Here is an 18,178-nt window from a genome sequence, read left to right as displayed (position 1 = left end):
AGTGTTTGTCTCAGTCAATATTGGGAACAAGACCAGAGCTGAGCTCAGAGAGTTTTCCCAGTACCTTTCCTTTCGCATCTAGATTTGCTTTGAAACTCACAAAGTGTTCTTTGGGGAGAGAGACATAGTAAGAACCTCTGAAAATCCCTACTATTTAAACCTACCCACATCGATTTTCTTTTGCCTCTGGCTCCAATATGTAACATTTATTCTTTGACTGTTCATTAGACCCATACTCTCATTTTTTTTTATGTCAACCAAACAATGCAGAAAACTTTTCCTTCTTTTATTCCAGGACTCACACCAAAATACAGAAATACCTCTGGCATTAATTTTGCACAGATGAATGTTGTTACTATACTTCTTTTAGCCTGGCCACGTGCTTGACAGTATTTCAGATTGTATTAATAGTCTACCTGCAAGAAAGCATTTTCTGCCAGCCTAGTGCAAATTGCCCAAACCTTTAAGCCACTCTTCCTCAGCTTAGTAGTGGTATATCATCATTACCTGTGGCTGGACCTAGAAATCACATTTGTCAATGCTTGAATTACTCTTTTACTTTCAATTGGGCTTAGAAACCCACTTCGTTTTGGAAACAGGGTTAGCTGAGTATATTTTAGAAGCTACAGAAATACAAAAGGAAACATCTAAGAGATTTAGGAAATATTTAGGATGTTTCATTTTCTGTGATCAGTTGATCTTTGGATGACAACTTTATAGAACCAAATGGAATATGGTGATCCTTCCTTCTAATGGAGGCCTGGTAAAGTTCTGAGAGTGGAAGTGCACCATGGAACCAATGTACTTTATCTCATTAGGAAAGAGTTAAATCATATCAATGATAATAGTTTAAATAAATTGAATGGTTTTCATATCTCAGATTTTGCATATACTCTACTTCTTATCCTATACCAAATTCTATGGTGAATTAGTAATAGGGAAACTGAGGCTAAGTGATTGTGTAAGATCATACAGTTAGTAAATAATAAAGTTAGAACTCAAAGCCAAGTTTGTCTCCAAAGCCCATGGTCTTAACTTCTATGCTGTATTAATTATGGTTTTAAGAAATTAGTATAATGTCTAATGAATAGAATCTATATTTGGACAAGTAGAGTGCAAAAATGGTGCTATAAAAGTTATTTTCTGTGCTATACAGGAGTTTTTTTCTGAGCCCTAGCTGGGTAGCTCAGTTGGTTAGAGCGTCTTCCTGATACACCAAGGTTGGGGATTCAATCCCTGGTCAGGGCACATATAAAAATCAAACAATGAATGCATAAATAAATGGGAAAAACAAATTGATGTTTCTCTATATATATAAAAATCAATCTTTTAAAAAAAAAAGAAAGAAAAATAGTTTTTCCTCTCTTAGTTCTTCAATTGAAGATATTTTCCTTTGGGACTGTCAACATATTTCAAATTTTCTTTTGGTACCATAAATAGAGACTGATGTATTAAGAACTATTCAAGTATCACTTGATTTCTTTGTCTTATCTTCCTCTGTTCTTTTTTCTTTTATCCCAAATGGGTTCACCCAAGTGTAGGAAATATGAAATATTTCTGTATAGTTGTGGGAGGTATGTGTATGAACCAGTTGGGTCTTAATAATCTTACCTCAGAGTAGTATGCTCTTCACAATTTTGTAATTCAACAGTGCATGTTGTATGTGTCTCTGGGAGTTGATATTTAAATAATATAATCAATAGTACAATTGCAAGTCACCATAGGAGGCATAAAGATATCAATATCTGATCAAAATTGAATGGTGATATACACATTTATTTTAAGAAAAATAAAATGTGACTAATATTTTTTCTAAAATTCAGTTCCATGTAGGTGAATGTCAGATCCACATAAGTAATTTAAGAACTATCTATTTGAAGATCTCTTTGAGCAACTTAAAGGTTTCTGTGTGGTTGAAAATTGAACTCATTACATTTTTGGGGTCTAATTAGTAATGCACACTTGCTTCTTCTTAATGACATTATGACATTACTATTCACAAGGCCATCCTTTCTTGAGGATAGCATCACTTTCTGTTGGAGAATTTATTTCACTCTTTGTTTAAATTTTCATACTGGTTTCTATTTGAAATGTACAACTGAATGTTATTAAGGATTTAATATGAATGTATATGAGTTTGATGAGGCTTGCTCAGTTTTCAGAGTAGTCCCTATGTATGAATTCTTATATTTAGAAGGTTTTTTGCTCTTCAATCAGTCTAGCAAATGGGGCTCGGGGCAAATGAACTCATTCTTATGCACATGTTTCTAAAACAGTTCTCTCTAATGTTTGAGATAAATTAAAATAAAAACCAACAAGAACATGAAAAGAGACTAAGAACAATGTTAATGTGGCAATTTAAACCAATTTGGTTTTCCAAATGACCTTCCATCTTTCACAGCTTTTAACAGTATGCAAGATCACTATCCTTAATGACAGATACCATCAATCTGGTGTGGAGAACTTAAAACTCTTTTCTAAATGTCTTTAAAGCTGAGGTGGAGAAGAATGACTCTCTCTCTTTCACTTTTTGAAGGGTGTAATGTTGAACTGTGGCTATGCCGTCCTCCCAACATATCACGTATTGATTGTCCAACATAGTTTCCCCTTTTTCTAGCCTATACCATGTTCCAAAATGATTTCCTATGGAGCAGTATGTTTAAAAGAGAGTGGGGGGAGAGGAAGGGATGCTTAGAGCCCTAGGTATTTGGAGGAAGTAATCAATGCAGCTTCTTAATTCACTAATTTGGTGCATGTGGAACTCTGATAATTTGAAAACTTTGGTCACTTAAGATTTTCCCTGCATGTTACTAAGAATATTTAGTGTTGATTTGCTATTAACTTCACTAATCCATTGCACAGTGAGTAAAGGCCATTAATATATTTAATTTTGGGACCAGCAATGACAATTATAGAAAACCCAAAGTAATGGAATATATTCCAGGTGGATCTGACATGACCCATTTTCCATTTCTCAGTATACTGTTGTCATGACTAAAACTTGAGAGTGGTCAAAGCTTAGAAGGTGGATGACATGCCTTGGATGATATTTGTCTACTTTAGGGTAGGATTAAGAGTTATAGATATATATTCTACTTTGAAAAAAAAATGTTCTTTTTCTATGAAGACATGTGAGAATGTACCCAACTTTATTTTATATTAATAGACTGCTGAGTACCCAGATCTACAAAGAAAGATCATCATAATGACCTATCGCTAATCAGTAGCTGTATTAACAGATACAACGAACTTCCTTTACCATAGTCTTAATTAAACAAATAGATTAAATTGCCTTTCATTTTCTTTTCTTTTTTTCCTCCTAGCATCTACCCCTTTTTTGTGAAAAATATACTTTAAGGAAATTTTTAAATTAACACTCCAATCCAATATTGTTGATTGTTCTTTCCATTCAGTGCCCTTTATCCTTTGATATGTCAATATATTATGCTTTACGCCAGCCAGTAAAGGTCCCATAATGTAGGCTGGAAACAGATCCATAGTTGTCTCTTTTATAAAAACCAACAAGAACGTGAAGAGTCTAAGAACAATGTTAATGTGGCAATTTAAACCAATTTGATTTTCCAAATGACCTTCCATCTTTCACAGCTTTTAACAATATGCAAATTTTATTGTTGCTGTTTTTTAGAATAATAAGTGAGCTTCATAGAATAATTTATTCAAAGGATAAATGAATCGGGACCTTGTCCAAACACTGCCACTCTTTCCTGCCCTACCACTCTTTTCCCGTCCTCCCCATCATGAAAGGCAGGCATGTGTTTCCTCACATGTGAAACCTGCCAGTAATAACTCCTATGTGGAGATGGCCCTGAGACTGAAGTGCCATGGCAAGCTTTGGTGCACATGGCCTGATGATATATTTAATTCTAATATTCTTTCTGGCTTTTAGAAATTTTTTGTAAATCGTTTCCAAGCCACCTGTTTTAAGGTGTTGATTTTGTTTTTAATGTTGGTAATTTAGAATGGGATTCCCTAAGTTCTAATATAGGGCTGTGGGCCCAAAGTAATGAAGTATAACTCACTAGTTTCTGCTTAATAACTGTGAGGTTGGTTGATGAGATAGTTCCCAAAGCATAGTTTCATTATTTGGTGATTTGAAGCATATTCATGAGGGGTATATTTTCACAACACCACTCTCCAATTCTGTTCTAAGGATAGAAACCATCCAAGGGTGGTAACAGTTATGAAATGAAGAAGGGTGCATGCCAGCAGTTAAATGCATTATGTCTGAGGTTTGAAACTGATTAGATATTTCATGCGTGGGAGAAGTGTCCCTAACAGGCTTTAGGAATGGTTGCTTGTTCAGGAAGCACCTCTCACAGGAAGATAAGAAAGAGGAATGTAAACATATATAGCCTGCATCTATTAGTAGTAATAAAGCATAGGCACTTAAAAGTCTCTACAGGCTATCTCATTATATGTATAGCTGTTTTATTTAAAGATATAGACAAATGCAGACAAGGGATTATAGACAGTAAGAGCCATCTGTAAGACACTATTTAACATAGTTGATGGGATGCCAGGCCTCCTTTATGGAATAAGGAGTCTCCCTTGGCCATCAAGACTTAAATGGTCTTTTTTGGCTTCCCTGTGCCAGAAGGTAGAGCAGCTATTGACACTTGAGAGTAGAATAAGGAATACATGGACCATGCTTCTAGTAGGATACAGTAGAGTGAAGATAGAACATGCATGACTGATGTCCCCTCCCACATTATAAAGCCAATCTGGAAGGTTAAGTTCTCATAGTTCAGGGAGATCTCCTGCCTCCATTGGCCCAATTAAGATGCAGCTGGGGTGAGATGGAAAAGAGTGAAGGTAAACCCATCTTTATAAATGGCCACATCTCTTACTGATTCCCATCCCATGCCATGTGCCCAACACCCAATGGAGCACTGCATAGCTAAGACTAACCTAATGTCTAACCTGTCACCAAGGACAGAGTGATTTCAACTCCACCTCTACTAAAGATAAATTGATATCTAGCTCTAAAAACTTCATAAAACAAACAAACAAAAAAATAGGATGCTTTTTCATGACTTATTGACTTTTCAGATTGTTCTTTAAGCTGTTTTTTAAACTTTAAAGGCAACACTGATAATGAACGCTTCCAAATGGTAAAACCGAAAATCCCCTTCAAATATAACCGGCCCGTAGAGGAGTGGCTGCAGGAAAAAGGTAACCATCGTTAAAACTTTCATTTTAAATTCATTTGATTCTAAACCCGCATTTTTAAAGCCTGCAAATAAATGTTCCTTAAATGATAATCGCCTGCTGCATAAATGACTGTTTTAATTTTCATTATAATTTGTGTCAGCTTCCACCTGCCATATGTTGATAAATCATGCTATAATACATTGCCATTAAAATACAGTTAAAGGGACTAACATCTTGTTTGCTATCAGCGTGACAGCCACAAACAAACAACAACAACAAAAAATTCTAGGAACCTTTAAAAAAGAAATGTATTATGGCAACTTAACCACTGCATGACATTATTTGTTAATTTATTTTAAATAGCCTCTTATACCAAAGCTTTCTAAAGAAATTTCAAAAGTGCTTTTTAAACTTCCATCTTGAGGCTGTTTTGGCTTTACTGTCTAACAAAAAAAAAAAAAAATCAGAGATTCTGCTAACTTAAACTGCTTAAACACAAGTGTTATAAGAAGAAGAGTGTTCTTTTTGAACATCTGTTTATAAACAAAGAAAAGAAAGAGAAAGATGAATTTTGCCTTTTGATGCAACCTTATAAAGGCAAAAGGGTTTCATAAGAGATTAATTGTGTCCTAGTCGCAGACAGAAACTAAACACAAAACAAACCTATTTTACACTTTGGTTGTGTGATGCTTCCTGTATTGGATATTATGCAACAAAAGTGTAAGTGGTTAGGACAATGAGTTGGAAAAGGTAAGGGTCATAAGAGGCAAAACAGCAGTTTCTGATTTGCCAAAGAAAACCACCACATAGCTAATAAGAGAGGGCAGCAGTTATACAACATGTTAGAATTTTCTGTGTGGCTTCTATTGGTTGGATGTAAACCATTGTCTCTCTATAAAGAAAAGTTCCTATCTTTAAGAAGCTACTTATTCTGTTCTTTCCTGAGCCAGTATAAGCTTTTCTGGTCACCAGACCTTCAGTGAATTTTTAAAATTCATAGAGATTTGATAGAGTTACATATAACAAGCAATTGGGTATATTAGTATATAACTTAAAAATCAAAGAGCTACTACAGTTTTAAAGGGTGAAACATTTACACCTTTAAACACAGAAAATTCTCACTGAGTTTTAATTGTTTGCCCTGTTTTAACGTATGTGGTCTAATTAAAAATAAATTAAGAATAACTCTAAAAAGCAAATAATTTTGTCTAGTAATCACCAGCTTCTAAAGTCCCTTTAACATTTAAATACGATGATTGCCTCACTTTTTAAAAAGGAAATGAAAGTTAGATGCATGTCTGAGTCTCATGTGCCTGAGAGAACTTTTTGTTTCTTTCAATGTTATGTTAATACTATTTTATTTTACTTCATTGCCTTTTGAAGTCTAAGTTTAAGAGCATGCCAGGCATTTTCATTTGTATAAACCATTATAAAGTTATTAGTAAGCTTTGAGTTTTCCTCACGATAACATTGTTATCAGTTGGTTTTCATATAAAAGGATGCTTTCAAACACGCAACAAATGGAGGGGGTGGGACAGGGACAAGGGTGGTTCAGGAGGGATGGAGGGAGGCATTCTAATCGCTTCATCAAATATGTACATGTTTATATATGTGCACGTATTATTGAAACAAATTATTTGCAAACTGGAAGGTCTTTTTTCCTCTACAGTATTTTAACAAATTACTTTTTTGGTAATTTGGGTGAGTAATATCTACTCATTCTATTGCTTTACCTCTTCCTCTGTCTAGCTAACTTTTCCCTCAAAATAAATTGAAAATATATAGCAAAAAACTTGTAGAGGCAATAAAATGGTAAAGACAGAAGGATGACTAGGCAGATGGATCAGGAAATCCTGGGAATGCCTCTTTACATTGACCTCTGTCACTGGGGAAGAGGTCTGGGGCACAGCACTCCCCAGTCTGTTTTCTGGTTCTGTTTAATATCGACTGATTTCCTGACCTTAGACAATGCACTTAACCTCTGAATAGCTCAGATTTCCCATCAGAGGAGAGGATAAATAATACTGCCTATTCCCCAAGGGTGTTCTGAGGTTTAATTAATTAGTCTTTGTGCAACATTGGCTGGAAACATGCAAAGATTTCATTTAAGCCATATGTGAATGTGGTGTCCAAATGAGGCAATAATGAATGACTTTCAAGACAGTGGGTACCCACAACAAAAAACAAAAAGTAACCTGTTATAAATTATGTACTGGTGTTAGAACCAATTTTTTTTTTATAATTGGTGATAGAACAATCCTCATTTAGAGATATACATATAGATAAAATAATCACACACACAAAAACATGATTGATCATAATCAGTGACAATAATGAGACTGGCATTGATTTCAAGAAATCTTGGGCATGTGATGAAACTTTCTCATCAGTCCTCATATCCTTCAGAGGGAGAGGATGGTGATGGCTCTCTCTTGCTTATTCACTTACTCATGCTTTGCTGAGAGAGAGAAATTGATCAGAGGAAGAGGTGTCAGGAGACTTAGATTATGCCACTATTACTTGAGTAGCAGCCAGTTTATTGTTAACCACCTAATTCATGATAAGGAGGGCTATATCAAAATAGACTAAGGCAGATCTAGCCAGAAATAGGCCATGGAACAGAGAAGCAAACAAAAATTTAAATATTTCCTGTGTGGCCTAATGTAAAATTGAAACACAGACATCCTCTTCCCTGTCTTACCCAACCAGTGTCTTATTCTTAAGAACTGATTAGCCCGCTCTTTCTGAGAAAGCAGCAATAGCCAGAAGTGGGGCAGTGACTTAATCTCAGAGCCCAGGAAATATCTCTCCTTTCTCCGTGCTTGGGTCAGTCTTGAACAAACAAAGACCACTTTATGGACCTGAATAATGGCAACTGGAATAAAAGAGATCCATCATTTCTAGCCAGTGTAATTCAGGTTTGCATTTCAATTCTCTCTAACCCTTTAAATTTATTTTTTTAAGCATTGGCAGGATAATAGCACCAGGAAAATAGATAAAGACTACTATAGATGTGAAGTACTTTCAGGAATATTAGAAATAATACAATGTTCTAACTATAATCAGAGCCATTTACTGATCATCAGTACTAGACTATATACAAAAAACAGAGATGAATAAACATTATAGTTGGACAACAGTTGTATGAATGGATGTTATCACTTGGTATTGGGGCTATCTGATTTAAAATACTGAATTTTAGTCCTAGATATCTCCTATTATGCAGCTTGTTCTTATGTATTAATTTAAGCTGCCCCAAATGCCTATGTCAGGTTGAGGACATATTTATTCTCCCTTCCCATCACAGCATTTCTTTTCTAGTAAGCTTAAAGCTATCAGAAAAAGCTGTTGTCAAAAAATAAAAACAAAAACACAGTAAAGATATGAGCTCCACTGTTATTGTGCTTTGAACTTTTTGCTGTGTGCTTTGTGAGAAATGACAGGCCACAGGACAGGCAATGATGCATATGCACAGGGCACTGAAGGAATTGGTGGGAAAGTGATGAAAATCTATTAGATCTATTTTGATTGTGCCCTAAGGTTCTAGGCAATTTTGTTATCATTAAGGCCAGCAGATTCCATCTCCATACTCCAGATATCTTTATAGAGTTCAGATCCTTTTCACTATAACGAAATTATCTGGCCAGTTCCCCATCCTGCAGTGTGCAAAGCTTCCCAAGGTGTATTACTAGTAGATCATACTTCACTGACATGCCCTGAAGAGTTGCCCAATGAGTGGAGTTGACTCTTTTATAATGAGTTCCCTCTGAGCAGATGTATTTTCCTTTCTCTGCCTCTTCCATTTTGTCCATTATTATATGTTGAGAAGGTATTCCACATTATGCACCAGAAAATAAAGAATAGCAAACCATTGTGTAGACTTAAAGACCATGTGATTGTAGTAGAGTTAAAAGCTGAAACATCACAGTTTGCCTTGGTTCATATTAGAGATTATGGAGCAAAAACCTCAATCTTTAAAAATATACTCTCTTTTATTAATCAGACAAGAATAACACCATTGTCTCTAGTCATTTACAGCTAAAATATTTCAGAGTGTTAGATTTAGGAATGAGTGGAGCGTTGTTTGATCACTGACTAAAGTGGAGAAAATTTTAAAAAGAATATATTTCATTCCATTAGTAAGTACCTCCCCTTCTCTGTATAGAAAAGCAGAAGAAAATAATCTAGAGAAATAATGACATGGCTTAAAAAGCTACTTGTTATTGTTGTTTTTCTTGGAAAGATCTAGAAATACTTTGGAGGAAGATAAGTTGAGTTACACTATTCTGAACTCTATTCTGTCATGATTTCGTTCTGAGAGTTTCCTATTCACAGAAGCATAAATGGTTCCCCAAATGGGAACCTCAAGTAAGTTGAGCTACTGGTATTTAATCCATTAATATATCTTGATATAATTTTAAGGAATTTTACGTTACTATTTTTTAATGCCCATACCCCCCCATTTAAAATATATGGACTTGGAATGATACTTTCTTCTTCCTCCATCTCAGGAACATATCAATGCCTAATTATTCTCCATATTTTAGGGAGAGATTTAGTTGTGTGACCATAATCTCCTTACCTCAACATTAATAGAGGTAAGAATTGATTAGTCTTGGTGTCAAGTATAGATAGAATATTATGTACTATGAAGATTCCTAGGAAATAAGGTGTTTGGTTCACTTTTCTAAGTATGCAATGAATCCAAATCTCTTAATTGGAATTTAATTTCAGTTAATTTAATGTAATCATCAGACCTAGTTTTTTAATTCAGTAGTATGAGTGTCTCCCAAGGTTTTTGTTTGCCATATATAACTCTTTTTAGTTGTTGTTATGTACTCTGTAGGTAACAAATGAATAGAATAGGCATTAATTGTTTATTATTATCATCATCTGATTTAGGAGTTTCTTTTCATTGTCCACAATTACTTAACTGAGAAGACTATAACACTACTCATTATTGAACTAAGGTTCTCCTTCCTCACAATAAAGAAATAGAGACTCAATTATTCAGATACCTAGGATATTCAGCTAGACAGTGGAAGGGATAAACATAATGAAATGTTACTTGCCAATATCTGTATTGAATTTTTATTATCTAATTTTCTCCCCTTCAATTACTCAAGGAAGCCTGTTTTTATACCTGGTTCCTTTAGACCAGGCAAGACAAAGAGAGAAAATGTATGGGAATAATGATGTTTCCTCCACCCAACCCACTAGGCCGGCAGTTAACCATCTTCAACACCCAGGCGCAAATAGCCATTGGTGGAAAGGACAAAGGACGCCTCTTCCAAGGCCAGCTCTCTGGGCTCTATTATGATGGTTTGAAAGTACTGAACATGGCAGCTGAGAACAACCCAAATATTAAAATCAATGGAAGTGTCCGGCTGGTGGGAGAAGTCCCATCAATCTTAGGAACACAGACGACTGCCATGCCACCAGAAATGTCTACCACTGTCATGGAAACCACCACCACAATGGCTACTACCACAACCCGCAAGAATCGCTCAACGGCCAGCATTCAGGTAAGTCTTTCTCCAATTATTAATTGGTTTTGCATTTTTTATCTTTGAGACATTGCTATTATTATCGGTGCTACTATTTATTGAGAGAATGTGAATTACTATGTTTATAGGAAGGATGCCTACAGATACTCATAGTAATAAGACCCAGACTAGAGAAAGACAAAACCCTTGCTAAAGAAATTACAAAGTCTTGTGTGCACTCATGGGTAATCACGCTGCTCATATTTATTATTGAAATGGTAAAGCTATTACTCAAAATGAGCCATAGGCAACACTTTCAGTATGAAATACTCCCTTCTCTTATTTTATTACCTTTCTTTTCAATAGAAAAAAGGGAAAAGGAAGGGGGGGAAGTAAAATGTGTTATCATAGGAAAGACTATATCCTAGTGCAATTTCCTTACAACCTCCTGATGGCTTTGTTGGAATAAGAACTGTTCATTTTTTAAGCCAATGGCTAGCATTAAATCAAGGGAAACTGAAGCTAGAGATTCAACTAATCCTTATGACATACAATCTGTAGTTGATAGTCAGTGTTGATTAATTACACATTATTTTTGTCCATTTTGTTTTCTTTATATTTGATCAAGACCCTAATAACATTAGGTCTGAGTTTAGCTATGTAGGAAGTCCTTATATTGTGCTAATGTTTTTGGGGTTTTTTTCCACTTAAAAGTAATTACACTCAAGCTAAAACTTAATGCTTTGCTGACTCCCTTGGCATTTCATAAATCTAGTTAGTAGTGGATAGAAGGTTAATCAAGTTATTAGCCTTAAATGCTCTGGCATAAATAAGACATTCTAACTGCTTGTGGGGAAATTATCCCTAGCCTCGTTAGTATTTATAGACAATTCAGTAGAAACCAGTACTTCTTTTCAGTTTCTTAGTTTTAAGACATTATTCAGGAGTTCATTTGAGTCTTTGACATCACCCTTCTATTAACTTCAATAGGCATCGTAAATTTAAAGTCAGTAATACATAAGCCCCTTATGTGTTCCCATTCTTCTGAATTAAGTTAACGTGAGTTAGATAGAGGTAAATATGCTGTCTTCCTTTTTCCTTTTAATTGAGCAGAAGTATCCAAACAGCTCTTCCATGTGTTCACACGCATGATTTGCAGCTGTATATACTGATGATATCATCAGGACAATCTTATGTGTTTCTGAAAGGCTGCAAGAACCTGGTTAGCCTAGCAGTGTCCTAGTCCCATGGGCTGTTTCATACATACCTATACACATGCTCCAAAAAATAGCTTCTTCTCTGATATTAAAGCAATAACTCCTGACACTTCACTCTACTCACTGAAAAGAAGATAAAAGGCAATATATATTTCTATTATGACTCTCTATAGCTCAAAAGCAGATCTGTTTATTGTTGGTGAAAGCATGGTTCTATCTGCACAGGTCTTGGCAGACTTGTTTTGTTTCTGTCAGAATACATTCCACTAACTCTGTGGGAAGCAGAAGAGCAAATGGTTTTTTTCTGTCACAATGGCTTGTCCTATAGTCTTTTGCAAGGCCCAACTTTCACTGACCCCCCAAGAGGATTTAATGTTACACTAGATTCAGGGACTAAGCCATGGTAATCATCGGTTTTTGGCTTTCCCTCTTGTGGCAGATACATAAGTGGAAATACATTGGGTAGTCTTTTCACACGGAGAGAGCCAGAGCTTCTGGGGAAGTGTAGAGTACAAAATACTGAAGTCTTGCCAATGATTATGACCTTAAACATCATAGAACCTGTTCTCATTTTAGTAGATGTGGACTGCTGGAGGCTGTGTGATAGCCTCCTGTCTAGTGTGTGTTTCTTTTCCTTTGAGTCTAGTCATAATTGGATTATATCTACATGTTTTTCCTTTTGTTTCCACTAAGGCTATAAAATTTGTTATAAATCTGTTGATGTTCTTTATTTTTAAGGGTGTGTAAATGCATACTCTCGAAGGAAAACCAACAGATGAGCAGAATTGGATTAGACTGAGATAATGTATAAAAATGACCCATGTCTTTGGAAAGACTTGCTAGAGGAAATAACTTTATGTCGATGGTTTTGGATATTTTTATTATTGCCAATGAGCCATACGAACTCTGTCCTGGGCTCTGTAAAAACTCAATAGTTTGCCTTGTCTGCAAGCCTATTTTGAGCTCAAGTACATTCTATAGACTACATCAAACCTATGTCAAGACTAGGGACCCAATAACATTTGGATTATATCCATGGTTTGGGACAATTCCCAGACTCCAATACTTAATACTTCAGAAGGGAGAAAAAATTGGGGAAGACTGGATTTCATATTTGTCAGATCCATCATTCACTTTTCTGAACAAAACTCTGTTCTGTCCTCCTTTACTTTGATAACATTGATAGGGCAGGGTTGTCCTAAAATGAAGCTCTTCCAGTGAAAATAGAATAAGGATGTGAATTTGAAAGTATAAAAACCTGGTTGTTCAAAAATCCAGTTTCTTTCTTAAAGCATAAGCTAAGAAGATATCATATGAGCAGTTTCTTTCCAGTAGGCCTTGGGGAGTGTTGATTTCCATTCAAAAGAAGGCTGAAAGTGCTTTCAGTGCTGCTCTTTACTGTGAGTGTGAACAAAAGTTTTTTAGTTGATATGGCCCCCCTGGGAGTAACTGGTGCTTTCATATTTCTGATAATCTTGTTTGCTACAGACTTACTTGTGAATTTCATGTACTCTGTGGAATTACTAACAGCTATGGTACCCAAGCATCAGGTCTTCATTCTATATTAAGAAGTATGTCTCTAGGTGCTCCCTGAATAAATAATAATAATACTGATAATAATAATAATAATAATTTAGATTATATCCATGGTTTAGGACCATGGATATAATGAGAAAGCAGGTAGCTACATGATAATTCTCAAGTAAAGGTCTGGCACTTAAAAAGTGCTCAATACGTATTTATTGAATAAATCAGAAAACAAGTTAGGCTTTACTGCATACCTTATAATCATCGAACAACTAGAAGTGGCATGGCTTGTGGAGCACTTTCCCTTCAAAATGATCAGTGTGCTTTGGGACAATTTTATTTTTTTCCAGTGGGAAGGCTATAGCAGAATGATTAATGGATGTGTTTGGAGTCAGAATTGCCTGGGTTTAGAACCTAGTTTTTCTTCATATTAGCTAGGTGACCCTAGGAAAGTCACATATGCTCTAGTTAACTATTGCTGTGAAACCAACTTTCCCCTTAAACTTAGTGGCTTAACATGATAACTACATCATTGGATCTCCCACTTTTGTGGGCCAGGAATTTGGGCAGAACGCAGCAAGGCAATTATTCTGCCCCACATGGAGTCAACTGGAGTTACCCAGTGTCTACTATGGTCTGGAGGGTCAGACATCACGCACATGTCTTTGTGCCTTGGTGGTGAACTGGAAGCACTGGACTCAGCTGGATCTATGTCCCTCTCCCTGTAGTCTCCAAGACTCTTCATGTGGTCTCTCCAGCATAGTAGCAGGAATTCTTTCATGGAGGCTCATGGTTCCCAGAGAGAGTTTTCTAAGGAACAAGAAGTAGAGACTGCCGGACTTTTAAAGCCTGAGCCTGGAAACTGACACATTATCACATCTAACATTTCTCTTGGTCAAAGCAGCCATTTCTCACTTTCAGGAAGGGAGGCATAAGCCTCACTTCCAACAGGAAGAGTGGCAGGAATTTGCAACCAACCTAAAACTACCACATTGTAAAATTGGGGGAGTAGGATTCATGAAAAGGTACTACTGGTGCTTGTAGCATGTAATGGTTGTGAGGATAACTGAGTTAATATAAGTAACATGCTTAAAACAAGTATGTCATGAACTGTAAGACTGAGTGTGTTTTAAGCTTATTTTAACATTATTTCCCCAACATTTGGTATGCAAGTCAATACCCTCCCAAGCAAGAATTTATATTAGAAAATGCAGTCATCTCTATTGGTTGTTGTGTAGACACAATGGAGTGGATATTTTGGGGGATAGGAATTTGAAGGAGAGTCAAAATAGAATTTGGAGGCTAAAATTAGTACTGGCAAATAAAACAAATTATAAGATCTCGAGTTTCTGATACCCCATTACCCATCTTTAACTTTCTCTTCCATTTTTAAATCAACCTGGATTTCTATGGGTCATGGAGATTATATTCTGCTATTAAATATGCCTACACATATTTTCAGGGTTACAAAAAAAGGAATTCAGAATCCTTGCCATCATGGAGCTTAGAGTGCAAGAGGGCTTGACATGGTCTATCAATATGAAATAGTGACTTACAAATAGTAGTATGTTGGGAGTGAGGGTGGTGTATGAGGTGGCTTGACTGGATCTCATGGCTGAAGAGGTATGGAGCTGGAACTTGTAGATGAGAACAATTGAATACATGGTGAAACCAACAAATTCCAAGTTGGTTGAATGTCAGAAGCTAAATTGTCAAAGTCGGAGATGATAACTCTTAAGGGAGATAGCCAAGTCCAACTGAAACCGAGAGACCATAGAGGGGATTTGTGAAAGACAAGAGGTACAGATTCTCAGTCGTGGCCTGAACCCTCCCCGCCAATTGGAAGAGGACCAAAAGGAGAGAACTGAATTAGGTTCCCTGTGGGTCTTACTACTAGGAATGCCCAACAATTGTGAAGATATTTCCATTATATTACAGCTAACCCCAATGTCAGTAGGTTACTATCATTGCCCTGATAGGTCAGCTTCTAAAGTAGAAAAGTTCAACTCAGTCTATACTAAAATTTCTTTGTCCTCATTTAATACAGAAGGCAAAAGTGAGAAACAAGAGTCTTTTAGTGATAACTTTCAGCCACCAAGATCAGAATGTTCCTGTGAGAGGGAAAAGGGCCAAAAGAAAAACAGTTCCAAGAATAATGTGTATTCTTTTACCTGAAGCCTCCAGACTGAGTAGTTATCAGTAAAGAAAGAACTCAGTGTATTCTGTGCATATCACTATTTGGAATAATTTATAAGCTATTAGCAGGATACTGATCATGACCCATTTATGTGTATATGTGTGTGTCAGGAATTAATAAAATCACTTTGACCTTGGCCACTGCTGCCTGGTACCAGAAAATTACCAGAAAATCACAATGCTCAGCCTGGATTGAAACTATACTGTTTATCAGTCGAAATGAAAGACTTGAGAACTTTGTGATATTTGATTCTTATCTCAAACTCACAAATTTGGTGGTCAAATGTGAAATACTTAAAAAAATTCCAGAAGGTAGCCAAAATTTTTCAGGCTTTGTAGCACTGTCTATATGGAAAGTCTTCTTCTGGTCTGCTTTCAGTTTTGAGCTGGAGATAGTAAGAAGCACACTTCAGCCTTCATAGTGATGATTGTAAAACAAAACAAAACATAGACTTGTGCCCTAACCGGTTTGGCTAAGTGAATAGAGCCTTGGCCTGCGGACTCAAAAGGTCCCAGGTTCGATTCCGGTAAAGGGCATGTACCTTGTTTGTGGGCACATCCCCAGTAGGGGGTGTGCAGGAGGCAGCTGGTCGATGTTTCTAACTCTCTATTCCTCTCCCTTCCTCTCTGTAAAAAAATCAATAAAATATATTTAAAAAAAACACACCACAGACTTGTGATTAAAAAGTTGATCTTTCACACTGCATGATCCAGATAGAGTGCCAGTATGTTGAAGGGAAGAGAGAGTACTCTAGAGTCAGAATTTCTGCTTTGGACTTAGCTGTGTTCATCCAGTTACTCAGCTGTGTATCTCTGGGTAGGTTGCTTAGCCTCTCTAAGCCTTCATTTCATTATCTGTAAAATGGGCATAACATAGGCTTGTTGTGAGGAATAAATATGACCATTGGTGATTTTTCCTATAAGTTTTCACTAATGTTAGAGACATTAGGAAACCTTGTCAATCCAAGAGAGGCTTCCGGAATTCATAGAACCTCATAGAGCTTAGCTTTCCTGTACATTGAAGACTTTTTTTTTTCTATGTCCACACAAACCCACAATTACCCAGGATTTCCTCCAAGGGTCACAGATTGAACCCAAGCCCTGAACTCAATTAGAAGAGATTTCCATGGGAGATTCTTTCATTTTTCTGGAGTGAAAATTGACTTTGCTGAACAGTTATTACACACAGGGTGAAGCATGTGAAACTGCCATGTTTCTAGATCAGATAGTTAAAAATTCATATGATTCCACAAAATATATGACACTCCCATTTTACAGCATGTTGCTATCAATGGCATTTTGACTTTGACTAGAATACTGAATTTTATCAAGTTTCTTTGTCAAACTGTCCTGGATTGGGATACAAGATAAATCTACCTCATCCCAAATGCCATGCTCTAACAGGATATAGATCATGTTGTATCAGGAACAGTTCTACTTATCCAGAGAATTATCCCCTTTGGGCTCCTCCATCATTTCCCTGGTGCCACCAGCATCATAGAAATGAGACAAGTAGTCCTCACAGTTTTCAATCCCTCGATTTTACCAGTAGACAACAGAGCCTCCAGGGAGAGTTTATTTTTAGGATTAGCGCTCAACTAATATTGATTAACAGCCTTACATAATGTGTGGCTCCAGGGCTTGCTTCTTTCCTGCCAAGCCTCATAACTGGGGAAGGCACCGAAGATTTGTCAGAATAATTAGACTTTCACTGCCAGCCAAGAAATATCTTGTCTTCTTCTTACCCTTATGCAGGTACTTTCTTTTCCCCTCTCAGAATAATTTGGGGAGAAGAAAATTGGACTCCAATTTACTCAATACCTGGAAGGACTCTTCAGCGACATTTTCTCTCTGAAATTGCACTATTCTTAAAAACAAACAAACTTGATGTGTTTACCTCCCTCTTAAAGACTTCCATGTTGACAGTACAAATAAGCTAGGGAAGAGAATATAGCGTGGTTTTCTGTTCATCCCTCTTTAATACTTTAATCCCAATGGATGAAATCTGCACTTTCCAATGCTGAGTTTAGCCACTTCAAAAGGGTCCTCTGCCCCAGCTGGTTTGGCTCAGTGGATAGAGCATCAACCTACTGGCTGAAGGGTCCCAGGTTTGGTTCTGGTCAAGGGCACATGCGTGGGTTGCAGGCTTGATCCCCAGTAGGGGGCATGCAAGAGGCAGCCAATCAATGATTTTCTCTCATCACTGATGTTTCTATCTTTTCTCCCTCTCTCTTCCTCTGAAATATATATATGTATGTATATATATATATATATATATATATATATATATATATATATATATATGCTCTGAGAAGATCCTCATTGTGGATAGGTTGGAAATCTGTGAGTTGCTAGGAGATATTGTAGAGATGCCCTTCTAATTTTGTTGTAATACTTCCAGGGTGTAATTTCCACCAGAACTGCTGATCAAGTGCTGCATCTTATTTTGTGCCACCTGAACAGCTGGGAGGGAAGTGGGATTAGCTCTTGGCTACTTACTGTGGAGGTCCTCAAATATTTTTAGAGCTCCCGGTGCTTTTTCTAATCACCTAACATACTGCTTGGCCAAGTCTGATGCCC

At 36.5% G+C, this 18,178-nt stretch overlaps 1 protein-coding gene across 9 annotated transcripts in view; it reads left to right on the top strand.

Moving 5' to 3' along the window:
• The window catches only part of NRXN3 (neurexin 3), a 1,497,182-nt gene that overhangs the window by 1,339,059 nt on the left and 139,945 nt on the right, over positions 1 to 18,178 (top strand). For 5 of the 9 annotated variants that reach the window (XM_054715857.1, XM_054715860.1, XM_054715859.1 and 2 more), the window contains 2 exons: positions 5,104 to 5,193; positions 10,393 to 10,697. In XM_054715857.1, coding sequence (XP_054571832.1) covers positions 5,104 to 5,193; positions 10,393 to 10,697 — 395 coding nt within the window. The remainder of the gene's footprint in view (positions 1 to 5,103; positions 5,194 to 10,392; positions 10,698 to 18,178) is intronic. The other 4 variants (XM_054715858.1, XM_054715861.1, XM_054715862.1 and 1 more) reach the window with 1 other exon arrangement.

Source organism: Eptesicus fuscus, chromosome 5 (genome assembly GCF_027574615.1).
Source record: "Eptesicus fuscus isolate TK198812 chromosome 5, DD_ASM_mEF_20220401, whole genome shotgun sequence".
NCBI lineage: Eukaryota > Metazoa > Chordata > Mammalia > Chiroptera > Vespertilionidae > Eptesicus > Eptesicus fuscus.
The sequence above is the reverse complement of the archived record's forward strand: the minus strand, read 5'-3'. Positions and strand labels throughout refer to the sequence as shown.